This window comes from Nansenia antarctica, assembly GCF_963989245.1.
Source record: "Nansenia antarctica genome assembly, chromosome: 8".
Classification (NCBI taxonomy): domain Eukaryota; kingdom Metazoa; phylum Chordata; class Actinopteri; order Argentiniformes; family Microstomatidae; genus Nansenia; species Nansenia antarctica.
The window spans coordinates 4,679,973-4,700,380 of record NC_137678.1 but is presented as its reverse complement, the minus strand read 5'-3'; the positions used below and the strand labels follow the sequence as shown (position 1 = coordinate 4,700,380).

At 45.8% G+C, this 20,408-nt stretch overlaps 1 protein-coding gene across 1 annotated transcript in view; it reads left to right on the top strand.

Annotated features, from left to right (window-relative positions):
* The window catches only part of LOC308163770 (rho-associated protein kinase 2-like), a gene marked incomplete at both ends in the record, with an annotated part of 224,322 nt that overhangs the window by 38,485 nt on the left and 165,429 nt on the right, over positions 1-20,408 (top strand). Inside the window, 11 exons of the mRNA XM_080537957.1 lie at positions 1,150-1,253; positions 1,587-1,773; positions 2,864-2,957; positions 3,269-3,363; positions 4,419-4,610; positions 5,233-5,401; positions 8,032-8,102; positions 9,424-9,512; positions 10,155-10,233; positions 10,981-11,248; positions 15,841-16,077. Coding sequence (XP_080394083.1) covers positions 1,150-1,253; positions 1,587-1,773; positions 2,864-2,957; positions 3,269-3,363; positions 4,419-4,610; positions 5,233-5,401; positions 8,032-8,102; positions 9,424-9,512; positions 10,155-10,233; positions 10,981-11,248; positions 15,841-16,077 — 1,585 coding nt within the window. The remainder of the gene's footprint in view (positions 1-1,149; positions 1,254-1,586; positions 1,774-2,863; positions 2,958-3,268; positions 3,364-4,418; positions 4,611-5,232; positions 5,402-8,031; positions 8,103-9,423; positions 9,513-10,154; positions 10,234-10,980; positions 11,249-15,840; positions 16,078-20,408) is intronic.

Genomic DNA, 20,408 nt, shown 5'->3' with positions numbered 1-20,408 from the left:
AGTTCAAGTTTAATCCTTAATTAGTTTGTCAGCCACATGGCTTGCCAACACACTTTTTTTTTTGGTATACATACAATTGGACCGAGACACTCTTGAATTCATAATCAAAGCTTTTGGATGCAAGGACATGGTACTGGAATTCTAGTTTTAATCAAGACATTGGGTTTTTATTTTGTGTTATAATAAGGTTGTACTAGTTGTCCTACCCTCATTAGGCATTTAAAAGTGATATTCTTTTGTCATGAATTGAAATTGAGCGGCAGAACAAATCCCAGAATGAGCCTTTAAATGCTAACTTCACTTTAAACACTTTAAACATTGTAATGGCTCATATGAACAAGAACGTAAAGACAGCACGACGTCTATGTGGAGTCTGTGCTTCTGCATTCAGCCAGTAATGTTGTGTTAATGTGCTTTGTTTTACATTATTGAGAGTGTGTAAGTGTGTTGATAGTTGTCCTGGTCGTGGTGTTGCAGACGCTGTATAAGACGCAGGTGATAGTTGTCCTGGTCGTGGTGTTGTAGACACTGTATAAGACGCAGGTGATAGTTGTCCTGGTTGTGGTGTTGCAGACGCTGTATAAGACGCAGGTGATAGTTGTCCTGGTTGTGGTGTTGCAGACGCTGTATAAGATGCAGGTGATAGTTGTCCTGGTTGTGGTGTTGTAGACACTGTATAAGACGCAGGTGATAGTTGTCCTGGTTGTGGTGTTGCAGACACTGTATAAGACGCAGGTGATAGTTGTCCTGGTTGTGGTGTTGCAGACGCTGTATAAGACGCAGGTGATAGTTGTCCTGGTCGTGGTGTTGCAGACGCTGTATAAGACGCAGGTGATAGTTGTCCTGGTCGTGGTGTTGTAGACGCTGTATAAGACGCAGGTGATAGTTGTCCTGGTCGTGGTGTTGCAGACGCTGTATAAGACGCAGGTGATAGTTGTCCTGGTTGTGGTGTTGTAGACGCTGTATAAGACGCAGGTGATAGTTGTCCTGGTTGTGGTGTTGCAGACGCTGTATAAGACGCAGGTGATAGTTGTCCTGGTTGTGGTGTTGCAGACACTGTATAAGACGCAGGTGATAGTTGTCCTGGTCGTGGTGTTGCAGACGCTGTATAAGACGCAGGTGATAGTTGTCCTGGTTGTGGTGTTGCAGACGCTGTATAAGACGCAGGTGCGCGAGCTGAAGGAGGAGTGTGAGGAGAAGAACAAGCTGTACAAGGACATGCAGCAGTCACTCCAGGAGCTGCAGGAGGAGAGGTGGGTCTGGGGTTGAGTTGTTGTTTGTTTTCTCTTTCTTTACGTCAGCTCGATGTAGCATGCGTACTGCAATGGACATAATGGAATAGTCCCCAAACTGCAAAACTTAAGATATGTATGTTATAGTATATGTGGGAAAACTAGCGTTAGGGTTATGTGCTAGGGTGCTAGGGTTAGGGTTAAGGTTAGACATGCCAGCATATACCAAGTCACCCTAGCACCTAACCCTAACCCTAGTTTTCCCACATGTACCGTAACATGTATATAGCTTAATCCCCCCCAATCCCCCCAACTGATCTGATTGGCCCATGTTGACCCACTTGACCCCCACAGGGACTCCCTGGCGGCCCAGCTGGAGATCACGCTGACCAAGGCGGACTCGGAGCAGCTGGCCCGGTCCATCGCGGAGGAGCAGTACTCTGACCTGGAGAAGGAGAAGATCATGAAGGAGCTGGAGCTGAAGGAGATGATGGCCCGACACAGGCAGGAGCTGGGCGACAAGGACGTCACCATCGGCTCGGTGAGTGGACAGGCGCTAGGGATGGGGGTGAGTGGACAGGGGATAGGGATAGGGGTGAGTGGACAGGGGCTAGGGATAGGGGTGAGTGGACAGGGGATAGGGGTGAGTGGACAGGGGCTAGGGATGGGGGTGAGTGGACAGGCGCTAGGGATGGGGGTGAGTGGACAGGGGATAGGGATAGGGGTGAGTGGACAGGGGATAGGGATAGGGGTGAGTGGACAGGGGCTAGGGATGGGGGTGAGTGGACAGGGGATAGGGATAGGGGTGAGTGGACAGGGGATAGGGATAGGGGTGAGTGGACAGGGGCTAGGGATAGGGGTGAGTGGACAGGCACTAGGGATGGGGGTGAGTGGACAGGGGATAGGGATAGGGGTGAGTGGACAGGGGATAGGGATAGGGGTGAGTGGACAGGGGCTAGGGATAGGGGTGAGTGGACAGGGGATAGGGGTGAGTGGACAGGGGATAGGGATAGGGGTGAGTGGACAGGGGATAGGGGTGAGTGGACAGGGGATAGGGGTGAGTGGACAGGGGCTAGGGATAGGGGTGAGTGGACAGGGGATAGGGATAGGGGTGAGTGGACAGGGGCTAGGGATAGGGGTGAGTGGACAGGGGATAGGGATAGGGGTGAGTGGACAGGGGATAGGGATAGGGGTGAGTGGACAGGGGATAGGGATAGGGGTGAGTGGACAGGGGATAGGGATAGGGGTGAGTGGACAGGGGATAGGGATAGGGGTGAGTGGACAGGGGCTAGGGATAGGGGTGAGTGGACAGGGGATAGGGGTGAGTGGACAGGGGATAGGGGTGAGTGGACAGGGGATAGGGGTGAGTGGACAGGGGATAGGGGTGAGTGGACAGGGGATAGGGGTGAGTGGACAGGGGATAGGGATAGGGATAGGGGTGAGTGGACAGGGGATAGGGGTGAGTGGACAGGGGCTGAGCTGCGTTCACACAGAGTTAGTTTAGATTTGGAGATCTAGAAGGCAAAACCTGATGAACAGAATGGAAAACGACATTTTCACATTTTGTATGTTTCAATGATAAGGCCCTTTATGAGTGTAAAGAGTATTTGGTGGATTATGTTCCTATGTAGTTGGAGGAATCCAACAGAACTCTGACTGGTGACGTGGCCAACCTCGCCAACGAGAAGGAGGAGCTGAACAACAGACTGAAGGACACGCATGAAGGTAAACTGTTCCTTATTTCAATTTATTTCCTTTTTTTGGTTTTAATCGCCCCGGATTTGGATAGCAAGAGAACATCTCCATAACTATGAACTGCAACGATGTGATTGCTCTCACAGTTAACTACAGTTCAATTAGTGACGCATTTCTTTCCAAAGTACTATTGTCATGTGTACTGGGATACAGGGGTACGGACTGGTTTTACTAGATGGACAATTGTGGTATTGAAAAGAAAGGCTTGACTTTACAACTGTACATGAGCAGGGCTGTTTACAACTGTACATGAGCAGGGCTGTCTGGTCTGTTGTGTTCAGAGCTGCAGACATCGAAGGACGACGAGCAGCAGATGAGCCAGATGAAGATCACGTTTGAGAAGCAGCTGCAGTCAGAGAGAACGCTGAAGACCCAGGTACGTCTGCTGGGTGTTTTAGACCCAGGTACGTCTGCTGGGTGTTTTAGACCGAGGTACGTCTGCTGGGTGTTTTAGACCCAGGTACGTCTGCTGGGTGTTTTAGACCCAGGTACGTCTGCTGGGAGGGTTAGACCCAGGTACGTCTGCTGGGTGTTTTAGACCCAGGTACGTCTGCTGGGAGGGTTAGACCCAGGTACGTCTGCTGGGTGTTTTAGACCCAGGTACGTCTGCTGGGAGGGTTAGACCCAGGTACGTCTGCTGGGAGGGTTAGACCCAGGTACGTCTGCTGGGAGGGTTAGACCCAGGTACGTCTCTGCTGGGAGGGTTAGACCCAGGTACGTCTGCTGGGAGGGTTAGACCCAGGTACGTCTGCTGGGAGGGTTAGACCCAGGTACGTCTGCTGGGTGTTTTAGACCCAGGTACGTCTGCTGGGAGGGTTAGACCCAGGTACGTCTGCTGGGAGGGTTAGACCCAGGTACGTCTGCTGGGAGGGTTAGACCCAGGTACGTCTGCTGGGAGGGTTAGACCCAGGTACGTCTGCTGGGAGGGTTAGACCCAGGTACGTCTGCTGGGTGTTTTAGACCCAGGTACGTCTGCTGGGAGGGTTAGACCCAGGTACGTCTGCTGGGAGGGTTAGACCCAGGTACGTCTGCTGGGAGGGTTAGACCCAGGTACGTCTGCTGGGAGGGTTAGACCCAGGTACGTCTGCTGGGAGGGTTAGACCCAGGTACGTCTGCTGGGAGGGTTAGACCCAGGTACGTCTCTGCTGGGAGGGTTAGACCCAGGTACGTCTGCTGGGTGTTTTAGACCCAGGTACGTCTGCTGGGTGTTTTAGACCCAGGTACGTCTCTGCTGGGAGGGTTAGACCCAGGTACGTCTGCTGGGAGGGAAGGATAGTTTAGACATGTTTCCCTGATTTAACCTGACTGTGTTGTAATATTAGTTAACTTATTAGTCAAAAGTTTTTTCTACATTACACTCAGTACTCTTAATTATAGGGTCATTACAAGTGTGTGTGTGTGTGTGTGTGTGTGTACGAACGTGTGTTTTAGGCTGTGAACAAGCTGGCAGAGATCATGAACAGGAAAGAGATGCGTGGCGGAGGCAGTCGTCGTGGTAACGACACGGATGTGCGACGGAAGGAGAAAGAGAACAGGAAGTTGCAGCTGGAGCTGCGGTCGGAGAAGGAGAAGCTTAACAGCACCATCATCAAGTACCAGAGGGAGATCAACGACATGCAGGCGGTCAGCACCACCACCTTACACCAACCCTAACCCTAACTCTAACCCTAACCACCACCTTACACTAACCCTAACCACCACCTTACACTCAGGGCTAAACTACACCCAAAACCTCAACCTAACCCTAACCACCACCTTACACTAAGGGCTAAACTACAACTGTCAGAACCACAACCACCACCTCACACTAACTGTCACAACCACAACCTTACACTAAGGGCTAAACCACAACTGTCACAACCACAACCACCACCTCACACTAACTGTCACAACCACAAACCTTACACTAAGGGCTAAACCACAACTGTCACAACCACAACCACCACCTCACACTAACTGTCACAACCACAACCTTACACTAACAGTAACACAACCACGACCACACACTAACCGTCAACCACAACCACTTCAATAACAGCATCGTCAAGTTCCGAGGGAGGTCGACGGTATGCAATGTGGTCATCAACACAACCAACGACACCTGACCCTAACCGTTTCAACAACAGCGGCCGTCGACGTGCCAGCGATCAATAACATGCCGACAAACAACGTCAACAGGGGCCGCAGACGGAAAAACTATGGATGACTAAAAGAATGTCCTTTTCGTCCGTCTTTCTGTCTGCAGCAAATTGCAGACGAGAGTCAGCTGCGCATCGAGCTGCAGATGGCCCTGGACAGCAAGGACAGCGACATCGAACAGCTGCGCGGCCTCCTCAACTCCGTCAGCGTCCACTCCTTAGAGGCGGCGAGCATCAGCAGCGGGCCGGACCTCGACATGGACGACGCCTACGCAGGTAATGTCTGCGGCCGTGGTAGCCTAGAGGTTAGAGAGGTAGCCTAAAGGTTAGAGAGGTAGCCTAAAGGTTAGAGAGGTAGTCTAGAGGTTAGAGAGGTAGCCTAGAGGTTAGAGAGGCAGGTAGTCTAGAGGTTAGAGAGGCAGGTAGTCTAGAGGTTAGAGAGGTAGCCTAGAGGTCAGAGAGGCAGGTAGTCTAGAGGTTAGAGAGGCAGGTAGTCTAGAGGTTAGAGAGGTAGCCTAGAGGTTAGAGAGGCAGGTAGTCTAGAGGTTAGAGAGGCAGGTAGCCTAGAGGTTAGAGAGGTAGTCTAGAGGTCAGAGAGGCAGGTAGTCTAGAGGTTAGAGAGGCAGGTAGCCTAGAGGTTAGAGAGGCAGGTAGCCTAGAGGTTAGAGAGGCAGGTAGTCTAGAGGTTAGAGAGGCAGGTAGCCTAGAGGTTAGAGAGGCAGGTAGTCTAGAGGTTAGAGAGGCAGGTAGTCTAGAGGTTAGAGAGGCAGGTAGCCTAGAGGTTAGAGAGGGAGGTAGTCTAGAGGTTAGAGAGGTAGGTAGCCTAGAGGTTAGAGAGGCAGGTAGTCTAGAGGTTAGAGAGGCAGGTAGCCTAGAGGTTAGAGAGGTAGCCTAGAGGTTAGAGAGGTAGCAGGGTTGCCACGCTACCTGGAAAACAGGGAAAACATGGAAATTATTGAGCCCTGTTCCATACCTGGAAAAGGCATGGAAACTGAGCAAAATTGAAAATTTACATGGAAAAATTGTGTTGTCCTGGAATATTTGATAGGCTTTCTAAAACATTTAATAATTGAAGTTTATTCTCAACTTTAAGTAGTTGGCTTGGAACTGTCTGTGGCTGTTCTAAATGTGGCTTTATCAATGTTGGTTGGCAAGCACATGGTTCATTGTTGCAAACAAACATTGATGTGCTAAAACGGTCATATCTCAGCGTAGGAACGTTGGATTTACTCAGGAAGTGGTAGAAGTTTGACTGGCGGTCAATGCAAATGTGTGATCTTTGATACTTTAATAGATGATGCATATGCCAAGTGATCAGTATTTAGCCTGTATGGTATATATAGTATATGTATGTGTGTATATAAAAAAAAAATTATATGAAGATGTTATAGCTAGCTAGCTATGAGTTATTATCAAAATAATGAACAGCAAGCTAGATCCAAAACTAGGGCCGGTGGAGGAGGGCAAGTGTCACATTGGACAGTCTACCAAAACAGAAAAATAAAGTATCTTAACTACAGCAAGTGATAGATGTCAGAAATACATTATCTGGAGATTCAATGAGGTAGTTGTATGCAGGTTAGGGTTATATGACATCTCAGGGTTAGGGTCGTTCAGCCACATAGATGGGAGGCAGACTGAAAGGACACACATCAACCTCTATTTCATGATTTTAAAAATATATAACGACGTAGATCATTGATCGGCAACGACACTATATAATTGTTTGCCTGACTGGCCATCTGATTTGGGCTCCTAATTGCTAAAAAGCAATACTGTTTTCTTATTTTAACGTATAAAAGTAGCAAAGACCATACATTTGCATTGACCGCAAGTCAAACCTCTAACAATTCTGCCACCCAAAAGGGGGCGTGATCGTTCTGATGACAGGGAGATGACGTATGACTGCTCTGATGAATTGGAATCACCACCATCACCTATATTTATAAATATATAAATAAATATATATATATTTTAGGGAACCAAGTTTTTCAGCCCAGTGGTGTTCTAGGCTGGAAATTAGTTCTAGTTTAATACATCTACACTGAGCAATCAAAACACTGGTTAGACAGCGAACTATCTCTAAGCATTTAAGAGCTGATCGCACATCTAGACTAGACTGCACATCTAGACGGCACATCTTTTAAATCAAGTAAGTAGTCAGGTGTCCTCTGGGGGTGGGGGTGGGCCGGTGTGGTGGACGGGCGGGGGCGGAAAGTTTTAACGGTCTAGATATCATCACAAAACATGGTACCTGGAAAATCAAGAGGTGGTATGGAAAATTATTTCAAGGCAAGCGTGGCAACCCTGAGGTAGTCTAGACTCGAGGTTAGAGAGGTAGCCTAGAGGTTAGAGAGGCAGGTAGTCTAGAGGTTAGAGAGGCAGGTAGTCTAGAGGTTAGAGAGGCAGGTAGTCTAGAGGTTAGAGAGGCAGGTAGTCTAGAGGTTAGAGAGGCAGGTAGCCTAGAGGTTAGAGAGGCAGGTAGCCTACAGGTTAGAGAGGCAGGTTTTCTAACCTCTGAGGCAGGTTTTCTAACCAACTGATTTTCCGTGTGTGTGAACCCCTATCTGAACATGGCTCTTCCACAGCGTTTACGGCTAATCTGTGCGTTTGTCACATCAGTAACAGAAGAACATGGGATTTCCATAGGAATTTAAAGATTGTCAAACCGTTACATAAAAATAACAGATATTTGAGGGCTATTTTCATTAGTGGTGTTGCTAACTCTGGATCATGCTGTCTAACTGTGGCTCATTTGGACAATTGCTATGGTTCATTCATTGATCTTTTCTTTAACCTCTCCCCAGCTCAAAGACAAGACAACCCCCCCCCCCCATTCAGGTACTGCCCTGCATATTGTCCAATGTTACCCTGCTGTTTAAATGTGTCTCTCCTTTTCCTCCTAGAAACCAGGCTGGAGGGATGGCTGTCACTGCCTGTCAGGAACAACACCAAGAAGTTTGGATGGGAGAGAAAGGTACATAGAACATGTTTGACACAGTTCCATATTCACTAACACTTTGTTTTAGGAGTTCACATTTAACACACAAAATACTTGTAACTGACCGTTAGTTAACGTGCTGAGCCAAACCCCCCGGAGATCTGTGAGAAGATGTTCCTTCTGGAGAGGGTTCCCCCCTCACAACAAGAGGTGGTGGTTTAGAAAGATCGCATCACAATGACACCCAGGGTCCCATGTACACTTGGAAGGAACCCACTAAATTAGGCCATGTCGACTTTTATTGTGATTAATTAGTATAATACCGGTATATATATATTATTATAACTGTTTAATTATTTTATCCATTTCATTTTCTGGAAAAAATGGCTTTAATGAAGATGCTGATTTAAACATCAGCCGTGTTTACCTGAAACCTATAAAGCTGTTTCAGCTCCGCTGCCACAGGCCTGGCGGGAGTTTCACATTTGCGGAAGCTATTTTTTTTTTTCACTGTAGTCTGGGTGTCCTCCCCCACAAAAGAGTTAACATTTTAAAGCCCCTACACACATTCCATACAATTCTACACATGATGATAAATGGATGGGATGGAACGATGCATCGCCAGACAGTTTAATATCGCTACAAATGTGAGACGTTTCAAATCGGTGAAATTAAAAAAACAATCGCAATACTCTTTTAACCCTTAAAAATCTGTTAAAAGCACACATTCTCATTACCGTAATTCCTAAACTATATGTGCTATGGAAGAAATTCCGCCTTCTACCCATATAGGGTTTATTACTCAGAGTACGAAGCTCAAGGAGAGCTGCGGCGATTTGAAGAGAGAAGCGGCATTACGAGTGAGCATGTTCTAGTGGTGTTTTACAAGTGGTGCTTTTATACTTTTGGGAGTTTGTGTACGTATGTGAAATGTCATGTGTAAAATGTCACAAAGATCATCTAGGGTTACCAAACCACCCAAAAGGCAAAACCCAGAGAGCCAGTATGGGGCGAGCACAGTGCGCTCTGCAGAAGGAGCGCTCCCTGGCCTGTGTCTGCAGCTAGTGAGAAACGTTATACCCTACCTCAGGAATAAAAAGGGATTCTTTAAGAAATACAGTATTTTGTAGTTTTTGTCTGAGAAATACATTTATTAAAATCTTTTTCAGTCATAATTTGTCTGCAATCTAATTTTGTAAAAGAAATCGTAGCGGGAATTGTATCGAATCGTGAGTTGAGTGTATCGTTACATCGCTACTTGACAGTGTAAATGGCTTCTGTTGATGCGTAACTTGAGATCTGAAAATGTCTGAGAAACATAATTCTGAGTGAATTGCATTTTCTTGTCTTTTTACAGTATGTGGTAGTGAGCAGCAAGAAGATTCTTTTTTATAACAGTGAGCAAGACAAAGAGCTGTCCAACCCCTACATGGTGCTGGATATCGAGTGAGTAACGTGTTCTGTGTGGAAGCCCATTAAAAGGGTCTTCAAAGGACCTTGTAAAGATGTATTTTGATAAGTTAACTTGAAGAGCATTACAGCAACAACCTGCAAAGTAGAGAAACAGCCACTCAATTTCAGTTTTGTTTATCTGAATGGAGATTCGGCCAATTCGCTAATTCTCTAGTTCACACACACACACACACACACACACACACACACACACACACACACACACACACACAGCTGGGACAAACTCGTTCTGATTTACATCCATGTTGAACACTTTTGTGCATAATATTTGTTTGGAATGTGGTTTGCATGGTGTAGCATAAGAAGCGACAGATTTGTTTGGGGACTTAACTGAAGCATTTACATAAAGGAGAACCAATTGAAAGAAGAAGAACCAATTGTGTGTACAGTTTAACTTTTTTAACTTAAGCAAATGGCTGGTGTACAGTGCGGGAAATAAGTATTCAACACATCAACAATTCATTAGAATCAAGTTATTCATTAGAATGTTTGTAATTTAGACCAGTCATTGGTTATTAACTCGGCTTAAGAAATTGCTACATTCCAATCCATAAAAAAAGCTATGTACCCACATTTTTAAACACATTTTATTTAAACGTTTTTATCTTCTTGCAGCAAACTGTTCCATGTGCGGCCTGTCACCCAGACAGACGTGTACCGCGCTGACGCCAAAGAGATCCCCAGGATATTCCAGGTCATTCCTGTCACCCTCACCCTCAGTCTGTCTCTCTGCATCTTATTTGTTATTTTTCATTGATAATGCATTATAGCTCATTTGATTAGTGCTAGAATGACAATAGCCTATATATATATATAACGTATAGATTTGGTTTTGCTCCTAGGAGAATAACTGCAAAACAAACTCTGCTGTTTACAGACTCTGTTTTACACCCAGTTCTATTTACTTCCACCACAACGTGATCTGTGTGGGAGGATTTGTGTGATCAGATCTACCTGGCTGATTTTTAGTTTTATAGGGGAAATCAGCCGATAATCGATCTGGTCCTGGATAGCAGATTAAAAGTTTTGAACAACTGGTCCCAGGTCCAAAATGTATACTTAGGATCCAGTTCATGTCTGGAACAACAGTCAGGGGTCTCGGTTATGTGTCATAATAAATACATTGCCCATATGTACCCGTCCACTGCTCTGTGTCAGGGGAGCAACACAGTAACTGCTCACGTTCATCAGGCCAGCAGACCTGTGAAGAACCACATGTTTCATGAGAGCAGCGCGTTTACCTAGTCGCCCCAGTAGTATTACTGTTCACATGAACCAGGCAAGCATCAGTTATTGTAGCCCGTCTATGGTTGGTGCTACATGCTACATCTCAGCCCACACAGCCACAGAACAGTGATGGTGACCCTCTCCCTCTGCAGATCCTCTAACCCTAACCCTCTCCCTCTCTAGATCCTCTAACCCTAACCCTCTCCCTCTCCAGATCCTCTACGCCAACGAAGGCGAGAGCAAAAAAGAGCCAGAGTTCCCAGTGGAGCCGCTGACCATCGGCGAGAAGTCGGGCTACATCTGCCACAAGGGTCACGAGTTCATTCCCACGCTCTACCACTTCCCCACCAACTGCGAGGCCTGCACCAAGCCCCTCTGGAACATGTTCAAGCCCCCGCCTGCCCTGGAGTGCCGGCGCTGCCATATCAAGTGTCATAAAGACCACATGGACAAGAAGGAGGAGATCATCGCGCCCTGCAGAGGTAAGTGGGGGGTGGTGGGGTTAGTTGGTGGGCAGAACTTTGGTTAGGCCAATGTCAATTACCTGAGCTGCACTTTTAAACAGAGAGCAGGGCAGGGGGGGGGGGGGGGAGGGAGGGAGGGGCATCACGAGCAGCTCAGATAAACATTTGGGGGGCGTGGAAACTTGCTGACAACTTCCCGTCCTCAGCGTTTACTTATTAATACCCCAGAATCTCAATCGAGAGATTGATGGGACCTACCCAGTCTCCAAATGATTATGTTCTGGGGAATAGTTTCTGCTGACCAAAGAAGACTTGTAGCCTGAATGTTGCTGGCAGATACCGCAGGCCGCCACTAGGCGAAGTCAAGAGCAGTGAAGGAAGTTTGGAAAGAGAGATCCTTCTGTCGGTAGAAATGACTAACCTGCGCCACTCCTCAAGGATGAAGGAGTATAAACGTTAGTCGACTGTAGCAGTTCGTCTCCTTTGGTTATAGTGAATGCGGTTATACTTAACAACCGCTTACAGTGATCAAAAGCCATTGGACTGAATCCAAGGCTGTATACCTCACTGTTGGGGGCCAATTTGTATTTCTTGCATCTTTGACAAGAGAAAGTAAATATGACTGAGAACAGGTCCAGGCAATGTTTAAGTTTGACTCTGTCTGGCTCCTTTTGCACGTCGCTCTTCTGTCATCTGATCATAATGATACATTCCATTCATAAACTTGAACAGGGGTGCAAACTTGTCACCTTTCTGCTAAATTAGCTGTTTTTATCTCAAAATATGTAATCCATGTTAATTGTGTAGATCTGCAAAAAAAGAAATTGAGGGGGGGGGGGTGTCTAAGGGCCAATCCCGATTCCCTTCTCTACCCCTATGGCTCGTTTTCGAGTGTGACTCGATTCGAAGCCAAGGCCTTCGAACAGAGCCACAAGCCATACCCCTTGAAATCTACCCCTATGAATTGGGACGGCCCTTCACGGCGGCTACGTCATCAGCAGTGGTTTAAATAGACGCGGTACGGGTGACGCGTTATGTTGCCGGCGAATTCTCACATCTCGCAATGCCTTCTTCAGCTGTGTTTATTTCTGTTGCGTGTGCTATAAGCATCTTTTTTCGTTTGTTATCAACACACTGTAGTGTTTAGACTTTCCTTTTTTAGTCTCTTCCGTCAACGATGTCTTTTTTGTGGACATCGCAATAATGACAATGAATGACTCCAACCAAAACACAGAGTATTAACCAGATCTGTCAGCGCACGATGTTCCTCCAAAGATACCCGTGACTCAATCCTCAGCCACCACATACACACGAGTCCATCAGTAGTCATAAAGCGTTGTCCAAAAATCACGTTACCAAGCGCCTTTCTCAGAACAATTCGTCGTCAAGAATCCAAAAATCAATCCATCATAGTCGTGGTCAAAAACGTAGGTAAGAGAATCTCTTGGGGTTGCGGCCACATTTGCCCGTGAAGGAGAGATGACAAATAGGCGGAAACATTTCTCAGTAGAGTCGAACGGTGATCGATCATCATCCTTTACGCGTATCCTTAACTGTAGTTACATTTCGCGTGTCATATGCCATTAGACATGGAAATATGTCAATGCGCGGCTGTCATGCACAAATCAGCTTGTAACGTTAGACACACAGCACATCGGCATAATAACGTTTTGTTGTTGTTGTGCTTGTTATAAAGAAAAGGTCTATAATGCATTTAAATGAATGATACAACCCATTAATAATATTACCTAATAACAACTGCTCGGATTAGATTGCGAGTTGTTTTGGTATAATAAGTGCCGCAATACAGATAGCGTCATATACCACCAAGGGGGTAGGGGGGGGGGGGGGGGGGGATTCGCGCCTATCATGCACATATCAGCCTGTGGATAGATAACTTTACATTAAATATGTCTACCATCATCCGCTGTCAAACACCACAATTTATTTTTAAATAAACATGATTGTACATCTCTGTAATCGCGCACCGATGTATTTATATGGGGAAGGCTGTGCTTGACGATTCCATTGGACTGACGCCGGGCAGAGGAACAGGGTGACTGTCACCCTGTGATAAACGCGCAGATATGAGTGCTCCGGTGTACTGCTTTGATAGTCTAATGGAAGTGATCAGGTAGGCTACCAGTCCTCTACTGCTAAACCCGAGCGCGCTGGACTGTGGAACTTTCTATGTTAAGCATAGGCACCTCAGCATAACAGCGATTTTTTTGTTATGCTTGTTGTAAAGAAAAGGTCTATAATGCATTGAAATGACATTAGTACATCAGACATTAGACATTAGACATCAGACATGGAAATATGTCAATGCGCGGCTGTCATGCACAAATCAGCTTGTAACGTTAGACACACAGCACATCGGGATAATAACGTTTTGTTGTTGTTGTGCTTGTTATAAAGAAAAGGTCGATAATGCATTTAAATGAATGATACAACCCATTAATAATATTACATAATAACAACTGCTCGGATTAGATTGCGGGTGCCGCTACATGGAAATAGGTAAAAATGCGCATCATGTACAAGTCAGCCGAACGTTTGACAGATAACTTTACATATGTGTACCATCATCCGCTGTCAAACGCCACAGGTAATAATTGATTTATGATTGTACATCTCTGAAATGCTCGACTGTCATGCAGCGTTGCGTTACTGTAACGTTAGACACAGCACCGACATAAAAGCGGTTTTTTTGGTTATGCTTGTTATAAATAAAAGGTCTATAATGCATTGTAATGACATTAAACTAATGAATGAATGAATGAATGGTCTTTATTGTCATTGCTACAGTACAGGTACCAAACAACGAAATTTAGGAGGGGTGGCTCCCCTGGTGTTAGGAAAGAAAAAAAAAAACTTAAAAAAAAAAACACAAGAAGGGAAGGAGCTGGTTTACATAAATAAAGGCTATGTACACTATCCACTATACTATACTGTACAGATAGACGACTAGGGTTGTCATATTGCACATAGTGTTATTGCACATTTATTTAAAGTGTCGCAGTTTGCAGGCTTGAAATGTACATATTTGTGCCTCAGCACCACACCTGATTTTTTCAGTCCAGCAGCTGCCATCAATCCGTCCAGACTGTCCAGGGCCCAGAACCTAGGTCCTAGGTCTTTGCTGTGTTCAGGGCCTGTGGTAACATAATAACATGGTTATCATACTTTTTCAAATCTTTATTAATAAGTAATTACAGAGAAAGTAAAATGACATTTCCGCATTGAATAGAGCGACATAACATTTCTGTAGATGATTCGCAATGCATCCTGGAATCAAGGGGTAGCGTACCCCTATGGCTTCAAAGCTAGTCTGGTCCTGGAATCGCTCGAAACGAAGTCATAGTTAGCCCTCGAAATGAAGCCATGGCTCGATGAAATATGAATTGGGATAGCCCTACCCCTAAACGTGAACGCGCAAATCAAGCCATAGGGGTGAAAACGAAGGGGTAGGGGTGAATTGGGATTGGCCCTAAGTGTCATCCAAGTCACATGATGCGCGAGCTAACTAATCTCCCTGTCTGCTAAACTCTGCTGCTGTTGAAATAACTTTCAGTTTCAGGGAGCTAGGTACAATTCCAGACAACATAGAGAACACAGTCACGGTAAACTGTTTTCGAAGTAATTCGGTCAGGGCTGCCGCTACTTACACATGCATCATTGTTAGACCACTGTTAGTGCTAGCGATATCTATTTAACACCATTAGTGCTAGCGCTATTCCCCCCCTAGGGTTAGCGGCAAAAAGAAAATGTGTCACCTTTTTGGGCCATCACCAGTTTGCACCCCTGTTGAATGTCTACACCTGCCATTTGATGCGTTCCCTACCCGCCTCCTTTACCCACATTGTAATCAGATAAAATACATTATTCAAGTATGCCTTGTTCTCACACAAGACTTGTATTAGTGACAACATCTCTGGTCACACTGCTTCAGTTCTATTAACACTAGAGCAGCCACGGTGGGGTCATGGTGACCCTGTGAGTAAAACATGTTTTATACCTTTGCACTCGATCACATTTCAGGACCGTCCTTTCATTTCCTAGATATGTGTGCTTACATTTTCGAAATCACATCAGGATAAGCTAGTATAAAGCTATTTTCCAGTTTTTCTGTGTAGAAGGCAGGCTAATTTACAAGAAGTGCCCTCTAGTGGTCTTTGTGTGTAAGTAGCAGATTACCATTGTAAAGAGGGAGGCGGCTCTAATAGTAGGTAAAATCGGCACGGCTGTTCGAGTGTTAAGCTAACCTTGGAGTTTCACCTCATCCCATTTCCCCTCACATCATTCCTGTCATGGCGACCTGGTGGTGATCAGACACACTCAGGGCTTGCTACGTTTTAATGCCCACAGATGTCCACATAATTAGGAACAACAGCTTTTAGCTACTGTTAGCCATTTAACGTTTTGTTTGTTTAGAAAGATCTACACGTTTGCTGCTATTAGCAAACGCAGCATATGTATATTTTAACATTTTCAGTGTGGCCAAAGAGGACAGCGACATGCAAAAAAACGACATGCATTCCTTTAAAATTCACCATCCAACCACTTGAAATCTTACAGATTGTCCCTTTGGTCCTTCTCTCTCCCTGCAGTGAACTATGACGTGTCTACTGCCAAGAACCTGCTCCTGCTGGCCCTGACACAAGAGGAGCAGCAGAAGTGGGTCAGCCGGCTGGTCAAGAAGATCCCCAAGAAGCCGCCGGCGCCTGAGCACTTCTCACAGCGCTCCTCACCCCGGGCCTCCATGAAGCTCCAGCCCAGCCAGTCCCAGAGACGGCCCAGCAGACAGCTGCTGCCTCCCAACAAGACCAGGTCAGTTACAGAGACACGTGGAGGACAAGGGCCGGGGCTGAGGTACTCCAAATAACACTTTACCCACAATGCATTTCATAATAATAATAATAATAATAATAATAATAATAATAATAATAATAATAATATCTTGGATTTATATAGCACCTTTCAAGGAACACATTTACAGAAAGACAGTCAAAAACAGAACACAATGCCAAAAACTAAACTAGGGGCCAAAGGTGAACAGATGGGTTTTGAGGGCAGATTTGAAGGTGTCCAGGGTGGTGGGGGGGGGGGGGCGTTGCGGATCACTGTGGGGAGAGAGTTCCCCACAGTGATCCGCGGGGGGGTGGAGAGCAGACCCATGTCTGAGGACTGCAGGTACCAGGATGGGGTATATTGGCGGAGAAGGTCAGACAGATACTAGGGGGCGTGAGCATGGAGGGATTTGTAGGTGAGGAGGAGGATTTTGTAAAGGATGCGTGACTTGACCGGGACCAGCGGAGGTGGATGAGGGTGGGGTAATGTACTGCTCTACCCTGGCAGCTGAGTTCTGCACAAACTGGAGCCTGTCCAGGGCTTTGCTGGGTACCCCAAACAGGACTCTGTTGCAATAGTCCAGGCGGGAGGTGACGAAGGCGTGGACGAGGGTTTCGGCCACAGAGTTGGATGATCGGAGTCTAGCAATGTTTTTGAGGTGGAAGAAGGCAGATTTGGTGATGGATCTGATGTGTGACTGGAAGGAGAAGGTGCAGTCAAGGATGACACCTAGGTTGCGGACTTTGGGGGATGGGGAGATGGAGCAGCCGTCGACCTGGAGGAGAAAGTCACCAACCTTCCGGAGCAGCGCCTTGGGTGCCACAACCATGAGCTCTGTTTTCTTACTGTTGAGTTTGAGTAGGTTAGATGACATCCATGTTTTTATTTCAAGCAGGCAGTTGACAAGATTGAGGGGGGAGCTGAGAGGATGGTGTTGTGCTGAGATACATTTGCGTGTCATCGGCATTGCAGTGGAAGTTTAGGCCCTGGTGGCGGATGATCTGGCCGAGAGGGGAAGCATGTAGATAGTGAAGAGGAGGGGTCCAAGCACAGAGGCTTGAGGCATGCCTTGGTTGACTGGGGCTGGGGAGGAACTGGAGCCGTTGATGGTGACAAACTGTTTCCTGTAGGAAAGGTAGGACTGGAACCACATCTACTTAACATTTGAATTCATTTCGAGAGAAATGCTTCACTTCACATGAATTGAATTTGAATTGACTTCAACTCTGAAAGTCAGACCTCTTGGTGAAAAAAGGTGTAATCTAAATTCAATGTAGTATTTGGTTATTCAGTATTCTGTGGATGGATATAGCATATCATGGTCTTTATTCCTCCACGCTCCATTCCAAATTAGATATTTGAACAATATCCCCATGCTACATGACAAGCTCCTTTTTTTCTCAGGTTATTGTCCATAGCATGGAGAACATGTCCCACATCGGATAATAGAGACAGCATGGAGCCTATTCTTCCATGTGTCTAACCTGCTCCATGCTACGGTCAACATCAGAGACTCTCACTTCCTCCATGACACATGCTCCTCCTTTTTCACATTTAATTCCAAATGTGTTCATTAAAGATAAACTATGTCCTGTTCCCGTTAATGTTGAACGTGTCGGGCGTCACATGATTAGGGACCCGAGAAATGATTGTCTACTTGGATTTAACTTGGATTTAACTGGCTGATCTCTCATTCCCTCACCGTCTATTTGCAACCCTGAGAAACCTCTCCTTTAAGAGTGTGCTGCATTCCTCACTGGAGATACATAAAAAGTGTGAAAGACGGCGCGAGTTAGAAGTAGCGCAGCTATTGCGCACACGTGCGTGTGCGTCACAAGGTCAATGTCTGTACTGAAAATAATAATAATAATAATAATAATAATGCTATACGTCTTTCATATCAGCCTCCTCCTGACCCCCCTGGGACCTCTGTCCCTCTGACCTCAGCCCCCCACCATGACATAGGACTCCCAACAGTGGACACAAATCACGACTTTCATGACCCTATTCTGTCCGTGTGTGAGTGTCTACTGTGCATGTGTATGTGTGTGTGCATGTGCGCGTGTGTTTCACTTTGACTAGTCATTTTTTTATGTAAAAGAGAATGTTCATAATATGGTTTGTATTTACTGTGACGTTTTGCAATAAAACATTCAACACCCAGGGCTGGTTGTGAGGCGTGGTTCTGGATGGCTGTGAGTGCGCCTGTGTTTGTACGGATTTGTGGAAGTAGTCTGTTTCTTGGTTGTCTGTGGAGAGGCAGTCGCATGAGGCGGAACAGGCAATTTTGGTGGTCGAGAAGATCGACCTGAGCACATCTGCTATAGGCTAGGTGCACGATCTCCACTACTTCCTGAAAGGCACCTTGCATGAACATATCCTGTCTCACTCTATTGGTTAATTGATTAATCAGCTGTGCGGTAAACATTTGGAACACACAGTGCACAGCTGATTAATCAATTAAACCAATAGAGTGAAAAAGGGTATGTTCATGCAAGGTGCCTTTCAGGAAGTAGTGGAGATCGTGCACCTAGCCAATTCTGCTTCAGTCGGTATGACTTAATGGCTAGTTGTCGATAATGAAAGGCGATTTGTAGCTCAGTGATCATGTTCTCTGACTCGTCTCCCAAGTCAGATGTGTGCCTCCCACCAATGACTCCTGGCTAACCTTCTGCTTAACATGCAGGAAATGTGTTATTCGGTTAAGTCGTGACGTCCAAAGTTGGCTGAGACGCTCTCTTCGAAATGCCAGTAATAATAATAATTCATTATATTTATATAGCGCTTTTCCGAGGCTCAAAGACGCTGACAAATATGGGGAAAAACGGGAAAGTGCTGCTGTGTCCCTTGTTTTATGAATAGATCCCAGTCTAAAAAACGATTGAACTGTCATTCTACCGCTGTAGTACACTGGTACTCTGGTGCAGGGAATTTCTGGTTTGGACCCGGAAATTGCAAAACGTCACGTTTGACGTCAGACTTAACAACCGAATTGTTAATCCTCCATTTCATTCTGAACCCCATCTAAATGCTGAATTAGCCTTCAAATATGTACTGTCTTGTCTTGGTGTAACTCTAAGAGGTAATGCGTTTAGTTGTCATACACTTTTATTACCCTTATGCAGGGCTTGACATTAAGACTTGTCCACTTGTCCGGGACAAGTATATTTTATGTTCGGACAAGTGGACTTCCTCCTGTAGTTGTCCGACAGACAAGTCAAAACAAAGAGAAAAATCAATAAATCAATGTATTAATAATATCCGCAAAAAAATAATGTCTGATCGAAAAAGTAATAAATGTATTAATGACCTATGTAGCTGCCTTGTCAATGTAGCTGCCATGTCAATGTATGCTGCCTTGTCAATGTAGCTGCCTTGTCAATGTAGCTGCCTTGTCAATATCTGCTGCCTTGTCAATATCTGCTGCCTTGTCAATGTGTGCTGCCTTGTCATTGTAGCTGCCTTGTCAATGTAGCTGCCATGTCAATGTAGCTGCCTTGTCAATGTAGCTGCCTTGTCAATGTAGCTGCCTTGTCAATGTATGCTGCCTTGTCAATGTCTGCTGCCATGTCAATGTCAGCTGCCTTGTCGATGTAGCTGCCTTGTCAATGTATGCTGCCTTGTCAATGTATGCTGCCTTGTCAATGTAGCTGCCATGTCAATGTAGCTGCCTTGTCAATGTATGCTGCCTTGTCAATGTCTGCTGCCTTGTCAATGTCTGCTGCCTTGTCAATGGAGCTGCCTTGTCAATGTCTGCTGCCTTGTCAATGTATGCTGCCTTGTCAATGTATGCTGCCTTGTCAATGTCTGCTGCCTTGTCAATGTGGCTGCCTTGTCAATGTAGCTGCCTTGTCAATGTAGCTGCCTTGTCAAACAATCTATGTCCACTGAGTAGGGGAGTGCGGACATGTTGTCATGCCTAGAGAATCTGGCATCATGCCTTTGAATCAAAACATTAATGCTGGCAGGATCACGTTCTCTGGCGTGCACGTAGATCCACAGTAATTGTTGGAATTGTAATGTAAGGTATTACTGGGTTGTAGTGTGTTAGTAGACAGACACACACACACGCGCATCGTCATATTTGGACAAGTAACTTGAGCTCTCAGACAAGTAAAAGACAAGTTCACTTAAGTACCTGAAAAAGCTTAATGTCAAGCCCTGCCTTATGACTGGTATTCTGACATGTAGGACTGTGTTATGCACTTTGGGACACTTATTTGACACTATGGAGAAACTAACTCTTCCCTCATCTCTGTCTGTTTTTTCCAGTTAACCTTACTGGGGAGGTGTGGTGCAGCTTCAAGGTGGTGGGTGCTTCCTCCTG